The 23,751-nt window shown below is 44.1% G+C and overlaps 1 protein-coding gene across 2 annotated transcripts in view; it reads left to right on the forward strand.

The window, feature by feature from the left end:
* The window catches only part of LOC135544696 (ephrin-A5b-like), a 125,804-nt gene extending 102,963 nt beyond the window's left edge, over nt 1-22,841 (forward strand). The window contains exons 2-5 of one of the 2 annotated variants that reach the window (XM_064972523.1): nt 2,512-2,804; nt 19,977-20,042; nt 20,408-20,488; nt 22,623-22,841. In XM_064972523.1, coding sequence (XP_064828595.1) covers nt 2,512-2,804; nt 19,977-20,042; nt 20,408-20,488; nt 22,623-22,750 — 568 coding nt within the window. In that variant the 3' untranslated portion in view covers nt 22,751-22,841. The remainder of the gene's footprint in view (nt 1-2,511; nt 2,805-19,976; nt 20,043-20,407; nt 20,489-22,622) is intronic. The other variant, XM_064972532.1, reaches the window with a different exon arrangement.
* The last annotated feature ends 910 nt before the right edge of the window (nt 22,842-23,751 follow it).

Genomic DNA, 23,751 nt, shown 5'->3' on the forward strand with positions numbered 1-23,751 from the left:
AGTCCAGCCCATTGTCTCTACAGCAGAACCAAGGAAAGGGGGGAGACAGTTGATCCATCACACACACACACACACACACACACACACACACACACACACACACACACACACACACACACACACACACACACGGCAGTTTGGTGGAGTGCATGGAAACCATGGTGCGTGTACACACAAACAAGCACATGTACACACACAGCAGAGAGGCTGAGCAGTCGAAGCGTGTGTTGTGATGATTAAATCAGTGACATTTAAACCAGAGGAGATGCCTTGCTCTACCTGTGGGTTTCTGTGACATGTTTTAAATGAGATGTTACACATGAGATGCTGCCTGCCCTAAAGGTAAACAGTCTTACTCAGCTATTTATTCTAATGAGTAAATACAGGAAAACCCCATTAGACTCCAGCATAAACATCACACAAACGTACATACTGTACACACGTTACATACCCCGCGCTCACATACACACACGGGTGCACACACACCAAACAGATGGTGTCAGTCAGAGTCCCCAAGCTAGCCCAATCTCCACTAGTAACATTGTGTTAGTGAAGGCTTTCCATATAGAATGTGATACTCCACAAAGCGAGAAGGACTATCAAAGGCTATTCTCCCCCTCTCCCTCCCCTAATGACTGGGGAGTAGTGAAGTGTGTGTGTGTGTGTGTGTGTGTGTGTGTGTGTGTGTGTGTGTGTGTGTGTGTGTGTGTGTGTGTGTGTGTGTGTGTGTGTGTGTGTGTGTGCGTGTGTGTGTGTCGTCCTCATCAGTGTGATTATTAATGCAGCCCAGACCACCTTTATCATCATAACATCATCAGCAGTCTGCTTACTTTGGCCGACTCTCTACTCTGTCAGAGGGAGAGAGTTTGGGGAGAGGGAGAGATGAGAGGGGCAGAGGATAAAGCCTGGAAGAGAGGGAGCGCAGAGTGTTCTAAGTGATGTCTACGTCCCGTGAACAAGGATGAGAGGGTTTTCAATTAAAAGCTCTTGTCAGGTCTCTCCTCTTGCCAGACAAAGACTGATTCCCAATTAAAAATCCAGACGTATCAAAGGCAAGGAGGAGAATGAAACTCTGTTTTCAGGGGTTAAGTTGGGTTCGGTGCCCTGAGGTTAGAGTCCGCTTGCCCCATACCCACCCCAGAACTAAACACACCCACACAAATTGCTTTCCTTGTAGGATGTAAAGGCTAGATTCAATGGAACCCCAGGACAGTGGTTTGTGGACAAATCAATAAGGAATCCAGAACTTAGCGTGTGTGTGTGTGTGTGTGTGTGTGTGTGTGTGTGTGTGTGTGTGTGTGTGTGTGTGTGTGTGTGTGTGTGTGTGTGTGTGTGTGTGTGTGTGTGTGTGTGTGTGTGTGTGTGTGTGTGTGTGTGTGTATCAGATGAGGGCATTAGAACCTCATGGCCTTCTGTAGTCTGTTGTGGATCAGTGGAGTTATAAACATGCCTCTCTGCACAGCCTTCTGGGGGGATAAAAACACACGCTGTATTTTGGTATCGTTTGACATTTCCTGCTTCAACTCTCTCACATCTCCCCTAATCTTTCTCTCTCTGGAACCCTCGTTCTGAGTTTTTCCTTCACTGTGTTTTCAAAAATATATTTTTTGTCTTCTTTTTTTTTCTTCCGGTGGAACTTTCTGGCATCCGAAAGAGAGAGTTGTTGTCCAAGTAGGATTTTTCAGTGTGCGAATCACCACGCCGGGGAGAAGTGGTAAATATGTGTTGCTCAGATGGATTCAAAGACAAACCTCCTCGTTCACTGAAGCCACGTGACGGATATCTAAAGAATGTTGAGATCCAGCCAGTGCTCATAAAACATGTCATATCTAAACAAATTCATCAACACAAAACATAGAGAAAATGTTAACAGGACTGTCGTGTGTGTGTGTGTGTGTGTGTGTGTGTGTGTGTGTGTGTGTGTGTGTGTGTGTGTGTGTGTGTGTGTGTGTGTGTGTGTGTGTGTGTGTGTCCGTGTGTGTCCGTGTGTTTTACAATGGAGGATGTTCTAGTACTCACCGGTGATCTTGTTGATATGAACTGATGTGGAATGGGAGTGGGAGTGAGCTCACCTAGTCACATTGACTTCTGTGACCAGCACACTGTGTACTGCAGAAATGTGTTTAGGACCGTGAATGTTAACTCTACTTTTAAAGAACCACAATCAATCTCTATTACTGCCTCGAGCAAAGTCACTTCCTTGTTTAAAAAAAAACAAAAAAAAAAACATGTTCTTATTATGTAATGTACTTTGTGTTTGTGATTGACCGTGTGTAAAGGCAGCCAAATATACATTCTCATTTGGACCCTAAATGGACAGGTTCTTTGAGCTCCTGGAACTTTTTGAGGCACTTTCAATAGTGTCCGTCTGTTAAAGAGTAATCCACGAATTCATTCCGTTCGTTCAAATGAAACAATGGCTGATTTGATCTTCCATTCTATCTGTGGTTGAAGCCCTTCACTAGTCTTCCAAACACTAACGCTCTCGTCCTTGGCTTCTGTCCCAATCAGGTTCCACCGTGGAGACTACCACATTGACGTGTGTATAAACGACTACCTGGACGTGTTCTGTCCCCACTATGAAGACACGGTGCCGGAGGAGCGGACGGAACGCTACGTCCTCTACATGGTTAACTACGACGGCTACAGTACGTGTGACCACACCGCCAAGGGCTTCAAACGCTGGGAGTGTAACAGGCCTCACTCCCCCAATGGGCCGCTCAAGTTCTCCGAAAAGTTCCAGCTCTTCACCCCCTTCTCTCTGGGCTTCGAGTTCAGACCGGGCAGAGAGTACTACTACATCTGTGAGTACTAACGTATATCACCATATACATATGTAGGATCTTCATTTTAGGCATTTTGCTCCATCAGGAATACAATCCTGCAGCAACAGGAAATGTGAATTGTTTTGAATTATAATGAATGTTTTTTTTTTTTTTTAAGGGGTTGATGCATTTTTCGTTAGGGCAAATCCAGTCTGACATTTTTAAGTGGAAATTACTCACTTTTGAAGTTTTTTTTACACCTCGAATACACTACAAGTTTGCATTTCCTGCCGTGCAGGAAAATTCTCAGCAACAGCAGAGGGATCAAATTACGATCCTGCATCTGTGTGTGAGAGTACTAGAGAGTAATGTCACGTGTTGTACCATTACGTGTTACAGTTGAAGTAAGACTGATGTCGGAGGGGAGGGCGGATGCAGCCCTTAACGTGTTTACAATTTTATTAAGCCGTCTCAGAAGAACAACCATTTCACATCCAAGTTTATATTAGAAGAATATGATACTTCAAATTGGGTCTGGTTTGTTAGGAAGTCTTGGCAAAGCTGCCATAAAAAAAACAACACATTACTCTCTAGAACTCTTTACTGGACTGATCCACTTCACTATGGGCCTTTGTAGAATATATCGTCTATCTCAGCTCATTTTCTGCCTGTTACACAGAACACAGAGCCCTAACCCCATATTACAGGAACTGTGGTGTGTGTTTGATAGAAAACAGCCTGTAACAGCCTTGACTCTTCACCTCGTGTTTTTACAACCTTGCGATTAGAGGAGACACTTGTAGACTCACATTTCACTGCAGCTTTTCATTTAGAACACATTGCTCCTAGAATGTTCTTCCCTAAAAAAAAAATGAAAAGGGGAACGGAATCCACTGGGATACTGATTAAGACAAATTTGAACATTAGAAGTGTTCCCTGCTGAATAGTATCCCATGCTTCGTAAAGAATGACCAGTGAGGGGTTACTCTTCATATTACGATGTGAGGTTAAACAGCCCAGAGGTGCTGGGGTTTCATGTGTCATGGCTGTGGAGAGGAGTGTGTGTGTGTGTGTGTGTGTGTGTGTGTGTGTGTGTGTGTGTGTGTGTGTGTGTGTGTGTGTGTGTGTGTGTGTGTGTGTGTGTGTGTGTGTGTGTGTGTGTCTGTGTCTGTGTCTGTGTCTGTGTCTGTGTCTGTGTCTGTGTCTGTGTGTGTGTGTGTGTGTGTGTGTGTGTGTGTGTGTGTGTGTGTGTATGTGTGTGTGTGTGTGTGTGTGTGAGTTCGTCTGAGGCTGCCACCCCAGGGAAATCAGTTTTTTTTAGCAAAGCTGGGTGATGGAGTTGGGTTGAAAGTATCCCTTTGCTGCTGCTGAAATATGCTTGTAGTTGGACTCACTGACTCACTGCACTGCCAAATACCACCTCCACACACTGTCTCCTAAACCGCGTACTCTGACACCAATATGTCTATTGATGTACTGAGATTTCACTTCAGTGTATTGTTTGTGTGTGTGTCCTGTTTGAGATCGTACTGTGTGGATCAACCAAGGTGTGAGGTTAGAATATGCTACTTAGCGCATAGAGAAGATCACTTCTACTTTTTCCTCCAGAACTTCTGGGTCGTTCCACCAATTCGGTGGCCTTTTGAGAAGTGTACTGTAAGAAGTTGACTTTCATCAAATGTTTGTATTCTGTCATAAAGAGCACATGTTCAACTTCATACTTCCTTTCCCCATCTAAAGAGGTAAAAAAGAATATCTCAAGAGGTTAAATTTACAAAAAGGAATATCTTAAATGAGCCATAAAACCCCTTGTGAGAGGGGGGATGGAAGCTTGTTGTGTGTGACAGGGAGTGGCAATTGAATGCACGCGTCATAAAACACCACAAAACTGTCCATCAACGGATAACAGGGTTGACGTCTTACACTCGACCCGCTCGGTTTCCCACCACAAAACACCAGAAAATGAAAACAACACAGAGCTACCGATGTGGGCTGTAGCCACGCAAGAGACCAGACTCAGTACACATGACACCTCCATACACTGAGTGTACAAAACAATATAAGGAACTTTTTCCATGACAGACTGACCAGGTGAATCCAGGTGAAAGCTATGATCCCTTATTGATGTCACGTTGTTGAATCCACAATCAATCAGTGTAGATGAGGGGAAGGAGACAGGTTAAAGAAGGATTTTTAAGCGTGAGAAGGGCTTACCAAGAAAAACTTCCAAAAGGACTAATTCAAGGTTAGAAGGAGTTGGCGCACTCAACAAAAAAAAACAACTATTTATTTACTTTAATCCATTTGTACAGATGTGGACAGGTGACTGATGTTTCGATGTCAAGCTAAATTCTTCCTCGGGATTTTTAAAGACAATTGAGACATGGATTATGTATGTGTGTCATTTAGAGGGTGAATGGGCAAGTCAAAAAATGTAAGTGCCTTTGAACAGAGTATGGTCGTAGGTGCCAGGTGCACCGGGTTGAGTGCGTAAAGAACTGCAATGCTGCTGGGTTTTTCACCTTCAACAGTTTCCCGTTTGTATCAAGAATAGTTCATCACCCAAAGGACATCCAGCCAACTTGACACCACTGTGGGAAGCATTGGATTCAACATAGGCCAGCATCCCTGTGGAACGCTTTCGACACCTGCTAGAGTCTATTCCCCTTGACAAATTAAGACTGTTCAGAGGGCAAAAGGGGGTGCCACTCAATATTAGGAAGGTGTTCCTAATGTTTTGAACACTCAGTGTCTATTGTTCATTGTTCATTATTTGCCATGGTGTCATCACTGTGCAAGTGTTCTGGACCATAGGCAATATAATTAAAACAAGTTCAATGCTCAGCAATAATATAATATTGTTCCTTGTTGCCAAACATGGTGGGGGGTGTCTCATCATTGTCTTATGCTTAGGCCAGCATCATAGCCATAAGCTCGGCTGTGTGATTGTGCATGGATAGCATACCTGAATAATGAGCCAGTCGTGGGGTTCCATCGGTCGGCTTGTCCTTGTGTGTTGGGATTGATTGAGCTTCCTTAGCAGTGGAAAACGTGTGTGTTGTGTTCTGGAAGGTCAAGGTCCGTTTTGCCAGGTGGATGAAGCTTCATCTCAGGTCTAGCTTGTGTAGCTGGGATTTCACCTCGTTCTAAGTCTCCTTCTATTTTAGCAGTTCGGCACTCAGGTCTGGGTAGATGCTGATCCTCTTCCCTGCATAGGTCAGACCCCCGGCTTCCGCAGCAAGGTGAACAATTCGCCGCTTGACTTCAAACCTGTGGATCCGTACAATCATACAACGAGAACCATTGTGGAGTTGACCCGTGCGGTACGCAATGTTAATCAGCGGTATGGGATCCAGCTCCTCCTGCTCAAACAGTTCATGGAAAAGATTACTCATGAAGGGAGTTGGGTTGCCCACTTCCACACTAATTTCAAGTCTTGTGACCCGCACATAGAATTTACAGGAATGATTTTCGAGTGATTCAGTTTTTCTCAAACTCTTTAGGAGTTTGATTATCCCTTCCAATTTAGCTTGCTCTGTTTCCAGGTCATGGAGTTGTACCTCTGTCGCATTGGCTGTCTTCTCCAGACTTTCCACGTTAGTTGAATGGGTATCCACTTCAGCAGAGAGCACTGCCAATGATTCATTTTACCGGTGTTATTTGTAAGTCGGGTGCAGATACAATCTCCTCACAAACAATCTCTCGTATAGTAAGTAGCGGCCAGCTCTTTCTGATGTCTGGTGTTATGAGCCACCTTGTTCCCGCAAGTGAATTGTGGACAGACGAATTCTAGCTGCTGAAGCAAAATAGACCTGCTAGTTATTTACTGTCACACATGTAATGTCCAACACCTTAATATGATGCTTAGTATTGAAACGTTTTAGGAAATAAGTCTGTTAACTCATAGAAATTTGCTAAAGAAAGCCACGATAAGGCGACATGTTTCAATGCATGCCGCCGGTACCCTATCATGTATGACATTCCATGGAGTGTGTAAACTTATATTTTTTATTACAATAGCATTTCTGTATGTTCTCTATATTAATATACTTGAAAATGTATAAATTTACCAATTCGGCACATTTGGGCAAACTCCTGGCAGACTTGATACAAAATATTGTGCAGTAATGTAATTCTTCATTGGATCAGTCTGAAACTTTGCACAAACACTGCTGCCTTCTGGTGGCCAGAATCTAAATTACACCTAGACTCCTATCTGAAAGTATGTCCTTTTGCTTTCAAAGACGATAAATAAAGCATGTTTTTTTTGTTTGTATTATCTTTTACCAGATCTAATGTGTTATATTCTCCTACATTCATTTCACATTTTCACCAACTTCAAAATGTTTCCTTTCAAATGGTATCGGTGGCGCAGTGGTCTAATATACTTCATCTCAGTGCAAGAGGCGTCACCACATTCCCTGGTTCGAGTCCAGACTTTATCACATCGTGATTGGGAATCCCATAGGGTGGCGCACAATTGCCCCAGCATCGCCCGGGGTAGGCCTTCATTGCTATGCAGGACATTTTAAACTTGTAGTGTATTATTGAGGTGTATTTGAGGTTTAAAAAGGCTTCTGAAGTTTGTCATTTCCCCTTTGACATGTCACATGGTTTTCCCTTGTGAAAAATGTGTCAGCCCCTTTAAAAAATGCCCATTAATTACAGTATAATTCACATTTCTTGTTGCTGGAGGATTCTTTTCCTGCTATAGCAAACTGGCTCAAATTAAGATCCTCCATCTGCATTTTTGGTACGGTATCATTTCTGACAGTTAAGGACAAGCTGCCAAACAACCCCAGACATCTTTCCCCGTGAAACATGACCCCTGCCTGGAGTGTTGAAACGGGCAGGGGATATCAGTGGGATATTATTGGTAGATCTACACACAAGTCTGTTTTATCCATCATCACCATTTATGATGGAGGCAGTTAACCTGACAGCCAACCAGGGACTTGGTCTCTCTCTCTCTCTCTCTCTCTCTCTCTCTCTCTCTCTCTCTCTCTCTCTCTCTCTCTCTCTCTCTCTCTCTCTCTCTCTCTCTCTCTCTCTCTCTCTCCTTTATTATCTCCACCTGTCTCTTTCTTTCCCATTCCGAAGCAGTCGAGATGGAGGGGTTGCATTACAAAAACCTCCCAAATACTTGAATGTCGGCCATTGTCAGCATGACACTAACCAACGTTTAATTCAGCTAATTGGCTAGGCCCACCGCTAGCCAAAACCCTTACCTAAATAACTAACTGCCTGTGTATGGCCAGTTGTCATGAGCTAACACCAGCTGCCATGACTATATATGGTATTTATGTCTCGTATGCCTTTTCTATGACGGTGCTATTAAGCCTTATGGCAGCAGGTCAAAAGCTTCTTAGTAGAGTTTTATGTTACAGACTGCTTGCCTTGTCAGCCCTGATAGAGCTGAGAATCACAGGAGAAATGGCACGTCGTTACTCATTGCGTATTCATTTGCTTGTGTAATTATTTTTCCTTCTCTATCACTCTGCGTTGTTGGGAAGGGCCTGTAAAGTAAGCATTTCGCCGTTAGTCTACAGCTGTTGTTTTACGAAAGCACGCGACAAATACAATTTGATTTGATCGGAAGGGAGAGGGGAGGGAAGGGAAATCGCCAAGGTTGGAGTTAGATGAGGTTTAGGGTTAGACACTTCCCCTGTAAGTTTTGTTTCCAACCTTTTTTCTCATCCCGCAGAAAAGATGCCTGTCCGGAGTGCTATCTTAAATTACACTCCAACTGATAGGCTACCCATAGAACACATCCATTCTGCTGTACAATGTCATATTGCTCTCGATGCCTGCGGCTTCATTGCTCTCTGAGTGATTCCAGCGTGTCGCCTCTCTGGCCACTGCTGCGGATATTAAAGTCATCCACCATGAGCTCTGCCGACATGTGATTTCCCAATGCTTTTGTGTCCAGATTGAACATCTGTAAGACATAGGGGGGGGTTTGTTTGTTGATTGGATAGAGTATAGTGAAGAGAGAACAGAGGAAGGGGAAACAATTACATCTGTATTATAGTAATACTCTTTTCTGGGGCATGTTTGCTCACAAAGGCCCCAGATTGACCGCAACCTCATCAGCACCAGCAACACCTTCATCATAGCTCTCATCCTCCTCCTGATCCTCGTTAGCAGCATCGGCAGCATCAGCAGCATCAGCAGCAGCAGAAGCATAGCCGTTATGATCCTCAGCTGCTTCTGAAATTCATTTGCTTCATGAGTAGCTTACATCATCATCAAAATCACCATTGTATCACCAGCATCAGTGTGAACAATTTGTTACACATCTGTCTTACTTTCAGATTGCCATACAACACCTACTGCCATCACAGAGGTCAGGCATACCGTAACTACCCGTATACATATATATATATATATTCAACTCTACAGTATACGATTTAGCACGTCGTTTTAGAATGATGTGTTTTCAGTCTACGTTCGCTTAGCTTGCTTCCAAATCTGGAGAAATTGTTTTGTGGATGTTGCCGAGGGGATATTGTCTAGCATGAAAGAAGCAGACAAGTAAGAGTGATATTGTTAAACATTCTTCAACATGACTCTTCCCGAAAGGACAGCGGTGAATGGTTGTGTTTTTGTTGAACACAGCAGTGGATGCCATTGAGAACCTGTTGATTGGACAGGTTCCGCTTTCTGACAGGGAGGGCACTGTGTGTGTGTGTGTGTGTGTGTGTGTGTGTGTGTGGGGTAATAACCACACCACAGGAGGCTCTAGAAAACCCCTCATTTGCATTCAGAAACATGCAGAGCATAGCAGACCAGACAGATGATTGCGGGAGAAGAAAACCCAGTGGCTGTTTAACAAGATAGACTGGTGGGGGATGGGGGCATGTATGTGTGAGTGTGTCTGGCAGGATAGCTCTGTATATTGTGGTTGGTATAATGTTGAAGGAAAAATGACATGATATATTGTGTGGTTTGGGATTGGAAATATGGACAATACATATGGCTGGGGAAGTAATGTGATGATGTCGTGCTTATTTTGGGACATTCATGTAATTGAATTTTGGCATTCTCCTTCTTCACAAAATGCGTATTATTATTAATCGCAATGGAGAGAGGAACTCAAAGCAACCACCGTGATTTACACTGAGTCTCGTAATGAATTGTTCTTTCAGTAACTCAAGGAGCTGAGGGAGATAGGCTGGAAAAAAAATGCCAGCAAACTATTGATTGATTCACTATCAGGTCCGTAGATGAAGATTAAGATGTTAAATTATATTCTGACGGAGAAATGCCCGCTAATGGTGTTTTCGACCTTTTGAGTTCGATGCGGGCGAGGGCTTGATTTGTTGCATCTGTGATACAATTATAAAGAGGAGACAGAGTTCTGCTGTCAGGCGCTTCAACAACACAAACGGCTTAATCAAAGCTAGCAGGTCGCGGGGAATAAACCCAAATCGAGACCATGATTCTTCATTTTTCGCTGTCCGCCGCAGCTCTCTGTTTAGAGGAGCTGAATTGTCTATCAAGTCGTAGAGGGAGAGAGAGGTAGAGAGAAACAGAGGGCTAGAGTCAGTCGTTACAGCATGGGACAAAACCTTTTTTCTTCTTCCCATGCTTCCTTTCTTTCTATAAATGAGTGAGAGTGGGTGTGAGTGAGAGTGGGTGTGAGTGAGAGTGGGAGAGTGAGAGAGTGAGTATGCAAAATGCACTGCCTGCAGGAAGCCATTTAATGTTACTCACATCTGCAAGCAATTCAGCAGAATACTCTATTAGCTGTGATTGAGTTACGGCTGTGACGTGTCGGCCACTCTGACAGACGCTGCTAAGGAAGGGATGGGGAAGGGCAAGGGGAGCGCTTCCTAGGTCAGAAGTCAGCCGGCATTGGCGGCTTAAGTGAACCCTGCAGATCAGGGAACGCTGAAGGCAGCATCTTTTTCTAATATAGAGAATCTGTGGAGCGATTTTAATCTCAGAAGGGCCCAAATCCAATATCAGAAGAGTGAGGGTTGAGAGAAGGGGGAAGAAAAGTGTCTGTGAGTCGATGCGATGTGTGACGAATGGGAAACTAGCTGGTGTCATCAAGCAGTTGTCTGCTATGAGTTATGTTGCTCGTATGCCTTCGTGGACTACACAGTGACAGAAAACATGATCCGTCACTACTATGTCCCGTGATCAATGATGAAATGAGTTCTCAGGTGCGGAGTTAGAAACAGAACAGATCTGTCTGATTGACCTGACAAAAACCAGGTAGGCCATGGTCAAAAAACATCGTCCGTGCTCGCAAATGTCAAAACTTTACTGTACGGCATAATCTATAAAGTGCAACAAGATACACAGCTGGATCGTACAGTAAGTGGTAGGCCAACCTAAGAACATAGTTTTGATGATCATTTTCAAAACGATTGTCTTACGATGATCTTGTCTGACGATGCACACACGTGATTCAAGACGCAAGGCATAGCCGTTCTCTCGTGCTTGTGGTATAGTATCATGTACCCTATAATGCAAGTCATACAGAGGCACTATTCTGCGGCAGCAGGAATAGCATTAAGCAAAGGCGTGGATGGTATATATGTACACAATAGGTATATGTTTTTAGGCTGAAGGAGGATACATAATAGTCACAGAGGGCCTCTGCATTTCCATTCCTATGGGTGAGTAGGAAACCTGGGTACAGACATGATAATAACTCAGGCTCTACCCATTCATGTGAAAAATCATTCCTGTCATCAGCTCTCAGAAATGACTCAACAACATGAAATAGTGTGACAGAAACCACAGTCAACCGCTTGGACTCAAATGCATTATCATAATTTAGATAGATGGGTTACTTTCTCTCCTCTCCTCTGTGATTCTGGGTCATTTCCCATCCCTGTGTGTCACTGTTCCTCTCCATGGCGGCTAGCCCAGTGTGCCTGCCCTCCAGACAGCACGTTACACTCCCTCCCTCCCTCAAACACTACCAGAGAATGGCCGCCACCCAACTGCTCCCCTGGGGGGGGCGTCTCTATTGGCTGCCGCTAAGGTTCCAGTCACAGAACACAGCCACTAATGACACAGCCATCAGAATCCTCATGGTTCTGAGGCCCCCATTTAAAAAATTAACTGGAAACAGTTGTCCAGCGAGCTGTCTGCCTGGCTGGCCAGACTTAGCTAATCAAAGGAGTGAGGTAAGTAATGGAACACTTGTTGAAGGAAGAAAGGAGGGAGGAAGATAAGGGGGAAAAGGCTCTAATCAACAAACTAGCGTTTGACCACCAATAATGTAATTACCGCTTTTGTCCCTGGGAAAGAGTAATGGCGCTTCGCTAATGCTGTGAAAAGCCGGGAAATAAGAGAAATGAGGACGAACTAGGAATCACGTACGAGACAATGACAGTTTTTGCACATATATATAAAAAAATGAAAAAGTCACCAGAATCAAGAACGACGTCCTCTCTCTCTCACTGCGTCCCTCTCGCTTTCTCTTGCATCTCTGAGCCAGTAGCATGAGGGATGAATTGGGTTCATATTTGGCACCGGTTGAAAGATGTGAGGAAAGAGCAAAAGGCCGGTTTATATGCTTTCCACGGCCTCCTCCCCTCTCTCCTCTGACCCTCATCCTCCATCCATCCTTCAGTACCGCCTATTGTGATTGGACTATAGCAACATCTGGTTAATGGTCCTCTCCCGGGGCCATCTCCTCAATTTCCCCACCCACAGGTTGTGTGGCCAACAGCACTGCAGTTGTTGTTCTTTGTCTTAGTTTTTTTCTTCTATTGTTTCATTCATGAAAGAAACGCAGACTGCTGTGCGGCTTGTTGATGCATGTGAAAGCGTGCAAGAGTATCTGGGTGCGTGCTACAGTGAGCTCCAAAAGTATTGGGACAGTGACACATTTTTGGATGTTTTGGCTCTGGACTCCAACACTTTGGATTTGAAATGATACAATGACTATGAGGTAAGCAAATTGGAATGGGTCTTGGGTGGCAGGTAGGGTGGAGATATGATCCTTGACTAGTCTCTCAAAAAACTTTATTTGGCCTCATTCCGTCAGTAGAAGATGCCTGATTATTCTTTAAAAGTGCTATCCTCACCATCTTAAATAAGCACAACCCATTCTAAAAATGTAAAATGTAGAACCGGGAACAGATATAGCGCAGGTTCACTCCTGACCTGACTGCTCTTGACCAGCACAAAAACATGCTGTGGCGTACTGCATTAGCATTGAATAGCCCCAGCGATATGCAACTTTTCAGGGAAGTTAGGAACCAATATACACAGGCAGTTAGGAAAGCAAAGGCTAGCTTTTTCAAACAGAAGTTTGCATCCTGTAGCACAAACTCCGAAAAGTTCTGGGACACTATAAAGTCCATGGAGAATAAGAGCACCTCCTCCAAACTGTCCACTGCACTGAGGCTAGGTAACACTGTCACACCTGATAAATATGCGATAATTGAGAATTTCAGTAAGCATTTATCTACAGCTGGCCATGCTTTCCACCTGGCTACCCCTACCCTGGTCAACAGCCCTGCGCCCCTTACAGCAACTTGCCCAAGCCTCCCCCATTTCTCCTTCACTCAAATCCAGATAGCTGATGTTCTGAAAGAACTACAAAATCTGGACCCCTACAAATCAGTCGGGCTAGACAATCTGGACACTCTCTTTTCTAAAATTATCCGCCGCAATTGTTGCAACCCCTATTACTAGCCTGTTCAACTTCTCTTTCGTATCATCTGAGATCCCCAAAGATTGGAAAGCTGCCGCAGTCATCCCCCTCTTCAAAGGGATGCAAGTTGGATGCAGTCTATCACAGTGCCATCCGTTTTGTCACCAAAGCCCCATATACCACCCACCACTGCGACCTGTATGCTCTCGTTGGCTGGCCCTCCCTTCATATTCGTCGCCAAACCCACTGGCTCCAGATCATCTATGAGTCTTTGCTAGGTAAAGCCCCGCCTTATCTCAGCTCACTGGTCACCATAGCAGCACCCACCTGTAGCACGTGCTCCAGCAGGTATAATTCACTGGTCTCCCCCATAGCCAATTCCTCCTTCGGGCCGCCTTTCCTTCCAGTTCTCTGCTGCCAATGACTGGAGCGAACTGCAAAAATCACTGAAGCTGGAGACCCATATCTCCATCACTAGCTTTAAGCACCAGCTCTCAGAGCAGGTCACAGATCACTGCAGCTGTACACAGCTCATCTGTAAATAGCCCATCCAACTACCTCATCCCCATACTGTTATTTATTTTGTTTCTTTGCACCCCAGTATCTCTACTTGCCCACTCATCTTATGCACATCCATTACTCCAGTGTTTAATTTCTATATTGTAATTATTTCACCACTATGGCCTATTTATTGCCTTACTTCCCTTGTCCTACCTCATTTGCACACATTGTATATAGACTTTTTTTATTGTATTATTGACTGTATGTTTGTTATTCCATGTGTAACTCCGTGTTGTTGCTGTCGCGCTGCGTTGCTTTATCTTAGCCAGGTCGCAGTTGTAAATGAGAACTTGTTCTCAACTATCCTACCTGGTTAAATAAAGTTGAAATAAATAACATTTTAAAAAATTATGACGGAAGTGAGTACTACGGGGGCGATAGTCGTTTAGCTCAGTTACCTTATCTTTCTTGGGAAAAGGAACAATGGTGGCCCTCTTGAAGCATGTAGGAACAGCAGACTGGGATAGGGATTGATTGAATATGTCCGTAAACACACCAGCCAGCTGGTCTGTGCTTGCTCTGAGAACGCGGCTAGGGATGACATCTGGGCCGGCCGCCTTACGAGGGTTAACACGTTTAAATGTTTTACTCACGTTGGCTGCGGTGAAGGAGAGCCTGCAGGTTTTGGTAGTGGGTCGTGTCAGTGGCACTGTTTAGTCCTCAAAGCGAGCAAAGAAGTTGTTTAATTTGTCTGGGAGCAAGAAGTCGGTGTCCGTGACAGGGCTGATTTTCTTTTTGTAATCCGTGATTGACTGTAGACTCTACCACATAAGTCTCGTGTCTGAGCTGTTGAATTGCAACTGTACTTTGTCTCTATACTGACGCTTAGCTTGTTTGATTGCCTTGTGGATGGAATAGCTACACTGTTTGTATTCAGTCATGTTTCCGGTCGCCTTGCCATGATTAAAAGCAGCGCTTTCAGTTTTGTGCGAATGCTGTCATCAATCTACAGTTTCTGGTTGGGGAAGATTTTAATAGTCACTGTGGTTACAACATCACCGATGCACTTGCTAATAAACTCACTCACCAAATCAGTGTATAGATCAATGCTGTTGTCTGAGGCTATCCAGAACTTATCCCAGTCCTCGCGATCGAAGCAATCTGGAAGCTGTGAATCTGATTGGTCGGACCAGCATTGAACAGACCTGAGCATGGGCGTTTCCTGTTTTAGTTTATGTCTATAGGCTGGAAGCAACAAAATTGATTCGTGGTCAGATTTGCCGAAAGGAGGGCGAGGGAGGACTTTGTTTGCATCCCGGAAGTAAGAGTAGCAATGATCCAGAATGCTGCCAGCCCGGGTCACGCATTTGATATGCTGATAAAATTTAGGGAGCCTTGTTTTCAGATGAGCTTTGTTAAAATCCCCAGCTACAATAAATGTAGCCTCAGGATATATGGTTTACATGGAGTCCAATGAAGTTCTTTCAGGGCAGTCAAGGTGTCTGCTTGGGGGAGGGGGGATATACATTTCTGTGATTATAATCCAAGAGAATTCTCTTGGTAGATAATGCAGTCAGCATTTGATTGTAAGGAATTCTAGGTCAGGTGAACAAAAGGACTTGAGTTCCTGTATGTTGTTATGATCACACCACGACTTGTTAATCATAAGGCATATACCCCCGCCCTTCTTCTTGCCAGAGAGATGTTTGTTTCTGTCGTTGCGATGCGTGAAGAAACTGGGTGGCTGTACCGGCTCCGATAACATATCCTGAGTGAGCCATGTATCCATGAAACAGAGAATGCTACAATCTCTGATGTCTCTCTGGAAGGCAACCCTTGTTCGAATTATGTCTACCTTGTTGTCAAGAGACTGGACATTGGCGAGTAGTATACTCGGGAGCCGTGAGCGATGTGCCCATCTACGGAGCCTGACCAGAAGACCGCTCCGTCTGCCCCTTCTGTGGCGCCGTTGTTTTGGGTTGCCTACTGGGATCTTATCCATTGTCCTGGCTGGTGGTCCAATCAGAGGATCCGATTTGGGAAAGTCATATTCCTGGTCGTAATGTTGGTAAGTTGACGTTACTCTTATATCCAATAGTTCTTCACGGCTGTATGTAATAAGACTTAACATTTCCTGGGGTAATAATGTAAGAAATAATACATAAAAAAAACTAAATACTGCATAGTTTCCTAAGAACGCGAAGCGAGGCGACCATCTCTGCCGGCGCTATCTTTTTAGCCTTTTTAGCGAATACAAGCAGTGTTGCTATTACGATCAAGCGTCTCTCTATTATGCGTGGGAATACTTGGGAGCAGATTTTCACAATTAAAATCATTTGTAGCTGATTTCCTGGTGTTTTTACAGTATTTTATGTCCAATAATGAGTTTTATTTTCTGCTCAATAAACTTAGGGGGCCAAATAAAACCACCCATGGGCCAAATTCAGACTGCAGGCCACCAGTTGGGGAACCCTGCTGTAGGTGGTGGATGGAATGTATGATCATACAGCACTTTGCAGTAGACATAATGACAAGAAGAGCTATATAGATGTAATCCATCATTATTACTAACCATAAAAGTAATCATTTGAAATTATTGCGTTATTGCCTTGTCTAATCTCTCCAATATTGTCCAAAATAATAATTATATGATTTCTAAGCCTGTCATCCGCATTGTGCTTGCTAATCTGAAATGATGAGGAGTTGGAAGTATCAAAGCTGGACTATGGTTCACTGGCCGTGAAAGCCCCCAAATGACTTTGAATTTAGGGAAAAAACAGATGGAAAATAATTGCCAAATCCTCTTTGACTGGCTTCATTAACTCACAGCTTTTACTATTTTTTTTCTGCTACATACTGAAACTACCTCGTAAAAATGATAATAATGTTGCATAATAATACCCAATAAGGTAACTCACAAACAAGCTTAATTTCCCTCCCTTTCCAAACACATAATGTTGCCATTTTGTATCCATTGTTATGTTTCATATTGTAAGTAAGCCAAAGGAAATGGTTTTTCCAGATAACATTACAATTGCGGCGTGGCTGAGATTGAAACAATATCTCATTTAATCCATCCTGAGCGCACCTGTTTGTTCTTGCGTAATTGGATTCTGCTTCATTCCATTTGCCTTAATGCACTTGCATTATGCAGTGTACTGAGGGGACCAGTCGTTAACAGCCAGGGGACATCGCTCTGAGGAGTAACCCAACCTGGTCCTCTGTTCTGGGGGCATCCTTTCAGTGCCTCTGCCTTTCAAAGGCATCAGCCTGGGTGGATGGATGGCTGGGGCTTGTGCTTGATGGGAACCAGAATAGCAGGTGTTGATGTTAGTGACTGACAAGAACAATAATTTGCCCCTCCCCTGTATGGTAATCCAAAATAAACAGGCTCTGGCGTGGACGGCGTGGGCTCTAAGGGCGGAGGGGTCCTCATCAAGCCCAAAGAACGGATAGCTGCCACAAGGAAGGAATGCAGTGCAGCTAAATCTTCCCTTCGTAGTTTACGAACGATGAAAACCCAACGAATGCATATTTAACACTAAACCACGGCAAAGAAGCTTCCTTTCCTTGTCGGGTTTCTATAATTTTCACAGTTATGAAAGGGCTTGATAGATGAAAAAGTATTATGACACTCTATCCTTTCATATCAGTGGTTCGAGAGATAAAGAGGTAAATTGACAGTAATCCCCAGTATTGGGACAGATAGCACTGCATCTTTTCTCTTCCGTGCACTTAATTATTTTCTGTTTGTGTGGGTGGCAAATAGCTTACAGATGGCAAAGAGAGGCTCCCACATGGAGTGTATTCTGCCACTTTCATCAAGCTCATCACGTTTGATCTGGAGTGTGAGTTAAGTGGTTGGTGTGGATAGCCCTGACTCGACTCCACCCACAAAGATGATGATAAGACATTAGGATTTCAGCAGGGCCCTGTGTGTGTGCGTGTGTGCGTATTTGAGAGCGAGAGGGGGAGTGAAAAAGGGTGAGTGAGCAACCGAACAGGCGAGGGAGGGTAGCCAAGCTTCATTAACGTGTCACTGACTGCCTCTGCCATGCTCGCCATGTTAAGACACTGCTTTTTTATTTTCTCTCATCCCTCCTTCATCCCTCCTTCATCGGCTCCGTGTGAACTGATGTGAGCAAGACACCATTTGGAGATCCGCTCTCCTCCCACACACGTTTACATTCAGCAGACGAGCCAACGGTGTCACACACTACAAGAGATAATGCGAAAGAGAGGAGGAAGTTAAGGGAGATGGTTTTGCCAGTCCATATACATCACATCTGATGAGCGGAGAACATCAAAACCTAAGACGGAGAAGAAGGGAAATGGGAAAAAAAGAGAATGAAATATAGCTGTGGCCTAGAGGGATAGATCTCCATCTCTTTTCCATTGCTATTAGACTGTCTCTTTTATGTGCTAGAACGATAAGAGGACTTGGGAGACTGCTTTTTCCTAATGCCCCACATTCTGTTGTCTTTGTAAAAGGGAGTAAATGCTCGGAGCGCTGCCCAGAGCGCTGTGTGAAGAGGCCTGTTCCAATGTAAAGCACACGGCAGAGAGACAATAGCCTGCTCTGCTCATTGACTTGTCCAATGATTAGATAGACCGTAGATGAGACGGATCCAGGGAATGTGTGTACATGTGTGTGTTCAAAGAGGAGAGGAAAACAGCAAGAGAGGAGAGAGCCTCATCTAGAGAGGACGGGATAGACATAGAAATAGGAAGAAAGAGAGCGATAGATCGGGGTAAGGATCAGTGAAGAGGCGATGACAGACCCCAAATCCCAAATGGCGGGCCGGGGATACGCTTGACTTCATCTCATCTGTGGGGGAATGATGCTCAGATGACACAAAATGGTGCCCAGAGAACCCGTTACTGGTAGTCACAAAGGAGGCTGTTGCGGAAGGAACTGGGCATGAAGACTCAGGAGAAGTATATCTGATTGTCTTCTTCTGTAGAAGAAGGTGATACAATAGGAGGCACAATGTAAAGATGTTCTCTTTCCAACATGGGTGTTAAGACATGAAGAACACACAATGTATTTTAAACTATTGTCTGTGGCAGGGATGGGATGTGATTGTCACACACACACAGTCCACACAACCCCTGTTTGACCCTCTCTTACAGGAGACATCACCTGCTCAGCTACCAAGCCGTTAGTGTTGATGGCCAACCAGCGACACACACACACAGTAATACACACGCACACACACACACAGTTTTGTATTGCTATCCTTTTGGGGACCAAAGAATTGATTCCCATCCAAAATCCTTTTTTCCCTAACCCTAAATCAAACCCCAACCTTAACCCTTAAATTAACCATAAGCCTAAACTTAACCCCAAACCCTAACACTATACCTCACCCTAACTCCTAACCCTAAACTTAACCGTAACCCCTAACCCTTTACTTCTAACCATAACGCTAATTGTAACGCTAAACCTACCCCTAAGCCTAAAATAGCTTTTTTCCTCGTGGGGACAGGCAAAATGTCGCCACTTGTCCTTATTCACTATCCTTGTGAGGACTTCTGGTACCCACAATGATAGTAAAACAAAAACACACGCACACACACACACACACACACACACACACACACACACACACACACACACACACACACACACACACACACACACACACACACACACACACACACACACACACACACACACACACATCTCTGGAGCGACCTAGGTTGGTTATTACTGTGTTGTCGGAACTAGAAGCACAAGCATTTCGCTACACTCACATTAACATCTGCTAACCATGTGTATGTGACAAATAAAATTTGATTTGATTTGACTGTCTGAAAAAGCTTTCCGTCCAATAGCACCATGACAACACCTACCAAATCCACTTAGCAGTCAGCATAAGTACAATTAACTATCCGGATGCTTGCTCAGAGTCATATTACAAAGGCAAGATTAAATTGAACTCTGCTCTCTGTTGGTGCAGAAAATAGTGTGTTGAACAGTATGTTGCAGTCCCTTGAAAACAGGACAATTGTGTTTGAAAATGTTTTAAGATGTACTCTAGTAGCATTGTCTTTATCTGTGTTCTTGTGTCCTTGTTTTCCAGCCTCCACTATCGCCGAGAACGGAAGAAGAACATGCCTGAAACTCAAAGTTTTCGTCCGACCATCAAGTAAGTCTCTCCAGCTGCAACAGAAACGTTGACATGGAGCCTGTTTAACACTCGTGGTGTATTTTCCCTGCTCTCAATACACCTTCTGAATGACTCCTTGCTCTCTGTTGAACATGTCAGTTTCATATCTCATGACAGCTCCTATATTGTTAACCTATGGCAGTGGCTACCATTGTTTCTATCCAAAGACAAGTGGAAGAATGAAAGATTTGAATGAAATGAATTGCACACGTCTTGTGAATGCTGTCATGAGCTTGGGGCTTGGGGATCTTTGTTTTAAGGATGGGTAGTTTGGGGCAGGGTGTCACTAACCTATTTGGCTTATTATCTCTAATGAAATCTATTATCTCTATTTCTATCTCTAGACAACTGCGTGAAAACTATAGGCGTACATGACCGTGTTTTTGACGTTAACGACAAAGTAGACAATTCATTAGAACCCCGAGGTTAGTATGGCTTTCTGCATTCATGTACTTCTGTCTGTCCCCCTTGCACGCGCACACACACACACACACACACACACACACACACACACACACACACACACACACACACACACACACACACACACCCCTTCCTCTCTTTCTCTCTTTTTCTACGCTGATTGATCCATCTACGGATGTAGGCTCTTCATTTGAGCCAGTATGCTACAGCTGGAAAATAATCCCGCAGCAACAGAAAAGGTTTTTGTCAGGGTTAATCAAGTCTGAAATTTCAAAGTGGAAATTATAAACTTTAGAAGCCGTTTTAAAACAGAAATACACTACACGGTTGTATTTCCTGCTGTTCAGGAAAATTCTCAGCAACAAAAAAGGATCAAATTAAGATCCTACATCTGTATGCTCTCCCAGCATGGTTGTCATGTTAGAATGTTCATGCTACTGCGTTGTTGTGTTGCTGCTAGCTGTTGCCAGTTGTATTTTGCTGGTGATGGTCTATGTTTGCATGTGTCATACATCATACACCACAGTTGTCCCTGGTAAAACTCCTCATGTCTCATGTCAGCATATAACATAGGCTACTTGTGTCAGAACACAGAGGCTGCGTTTAGACAGGCAGCCCAATCTTACCTTTTTCCCACTAATTGGTGTTTTGAACAATCACATCAGATCTTTTCACATCAGATCTTTTTCAGAGGTGATCTGATTGTTCAAAAGAAAAAATGGTGAAAAAAAGAACAGAATTGGGTGGCTTGCAGCCAAATCATTTTTGGGGCTGCTTTATATCCTAGATTCAAAGTAATCCTCCAGTTTGCTTTAATTGAACCGTGAGCTGTGTTTCACATATGTTCAATCTGAGGAACATGATAGGCAATATTGAAAAATAAATATTTGCACAATAGAGTCCATTAATGTTGAAGTCTATTGAAATCCTGACTATTGATTTCATGGCCTTTTCTACACTCTGTCTTCATTTCAATTGACTCTATTCTACTCTTCTAAGAACCCAAGGCTTTATTATGACAGAATGCATGCGTACTGTAACCATCTGTCAGCTAGCTGCATTTTCTCTCTCACTCACTCACTCACTCACTCACTCACTCACTCTCACTCTCTCACACACACATTGCTGTCTAATTCCTGCTCTGGATTACCCCAAGGGGACACAACATATACACACTGACTCTGCGAATAAATAAACCTCTGTCAAAATGCAACACATTAGTCATTTCAAACAGAGTTTTATGAATCACATTTGTCATCGCATTAGCAATTACAGTTTTCTGAAATGTATATTTACATCTGGGAGTTGGAGAATATTACATTTTCTATATTTATTCATGGAAGCTGTTCACTGTACCCTGGTGATCAGGGTTTATCACTAGCTGTCACCTCGTCTGTCACACACACACAAGCACATACTCTCACTCTCTCCTCTCTCCTCTCTCCTCTCTCTCTCCTCTCTCCTCTCTCCTCTCTCCTCTCTCCTCTCTCCTCTCTCTCTCCTCTCTCCCCCTCTCTCCTCTCTCTCCCTTCCTCCTCTCTCTCACGCACACAAGCTTGGGGAGTCTGGCGTTTAGATTTATTAAGGTCAGAGACCTAGACTGCCTCCATCTTCCTGCCTGCCTTAATGCCATCCCCAACCTATGTACCTCTTCCTCTCTCCCTTTATCTCTCTCAGCCCCACCCCCTTACCCCTTTCGCTCTCTCTCTCTCTTATCTGTCTGTTTGCGTTACCCACCTGTGAGTGTGTGTGGGGGCACGTCCTGTGCTCTGTGTGGCTCTGCATTGGCCTAGCTTGCTCCCTCAGTGTGCCGTTAGACAGGCCCATGGCTGCAAATTGATAACACTGCCAGTCAGCCTGGGGAGAGACTCTTAACCATGCCATTGAGCTTTAGAGGATGGGACTCACCAAGCAGAGTGGGCGGCCAGCTTGCCGGCTGGCTGATGTGTAACAGCAGCAGTAGCAGCAGCACATTGTGTACTGGTGTTATTTCAGCCATCACTTTGTTCTTAGTTGTAAGATATAAGCATTCCAAATAAAATAGAGAAAAACAAGGCACCGTACATCGCCATGTTTGTGCATTGTGTATGTGTTGATAAACTCTGCTCATTTCACTATCTTCTCTTGTTCCCTTAGATGATACGAGTCACGAGTCGGCCGAACCTTCCAGGAGCGACGGCACAAATGCAGCGTCACACTCGCGGATAGCCAGACCACTTCTGGCTGCACTGCTAATCTGCCTAGCAACACTCTTCACCTTATAGCGCCTCCCCCTGTCCTGGACGGGAATTATACCCTGTGAGGCCTGAATCTGCCCAGTGCTGAGGCTGGGGCTGGGGTGGGAGAATTAGGGGGGGGGTGGGGGGTTGGGGTATTGAGAGTGGGCTTCATAAGAAACTCTCTATTTTCTTCCAGATATTTAAGTGGTCTTTCTCCTTCAGTGATTTTGTAAAAGTTGATGTTGGAAGCGGGAGAGACTGTTTCCCTCTTAAAACTGTCAACTAAGATGCCAAATCCTTGTTTTTGACACTTAGTGATTCTTGTTTTCCTATGACTTCTGACATCACTTTACGTCATGCTGATCCATTGCACCGCTCACATACGCAAATAGGCACACACACCTACACACACACACACACACACACTTTTACACTAACAGTTGAGCAGTAGCTCTTTTGGTAGGTTGTAAAGCAGTAATACACAGTAGGTAATGGTGGTTTTAGCTCGTATGTAGACAGAGAACAAGGGAGCAGATGTGGGTAGTACTCACATCTCCTAGTCTTTACAGATTCACCTCTCTCGGGACCAGGTGGATGTAGATAGGTGTGTTTTTGTTGGGTTTTAGAGATAGAGGAGGATCCTAGGTATCCATTGAGATACAGTGTAGAAAATGTTTAGTAGGAGGGCATGGGAATGAGTGAGCTGAGTCGGGTGAACTATTGTTGAGTCCCTTGGCCTCTTTGATGAAGGTTTGCTCTCATTTGCCGTCCTTGTGTGTGTAGAGAAAGGTCTGGTCCAGTCAAGAAAATGTTGCCTTGGCACACAAATAAAAGACAAATCAAACACTTTCATTCAACACTTTGTGGACCGTGGCTAGAATAAAACACCAATTATTTGAACGATTACTCAATTTAAGAGCGGCAGACATGCAGGTCATTTTGTGCTTCATTCATTGACTTAAATCTGTAATTGCTCCTTTGTGCCAGATGATGCATTGTCAATAATAACAAGACTCTTAACTTGAAGCTTGAACCCTCACTGATTG

This window comes from Oncorhynchus masou, chromosome 1 (genome assembly GCF_036934945.1).
Source record: "Oncorhynchus masou masou isolate Uvic2021 chromosome 1, UVic_Omas_1.1, whole genome shotgun sequence".
NCBI lineage: Eukaryota > Metazoa > Chordata > Actinopteri > Salmoniformes > Salmonidae > Oncorhynchus > Oncorhynchus masou.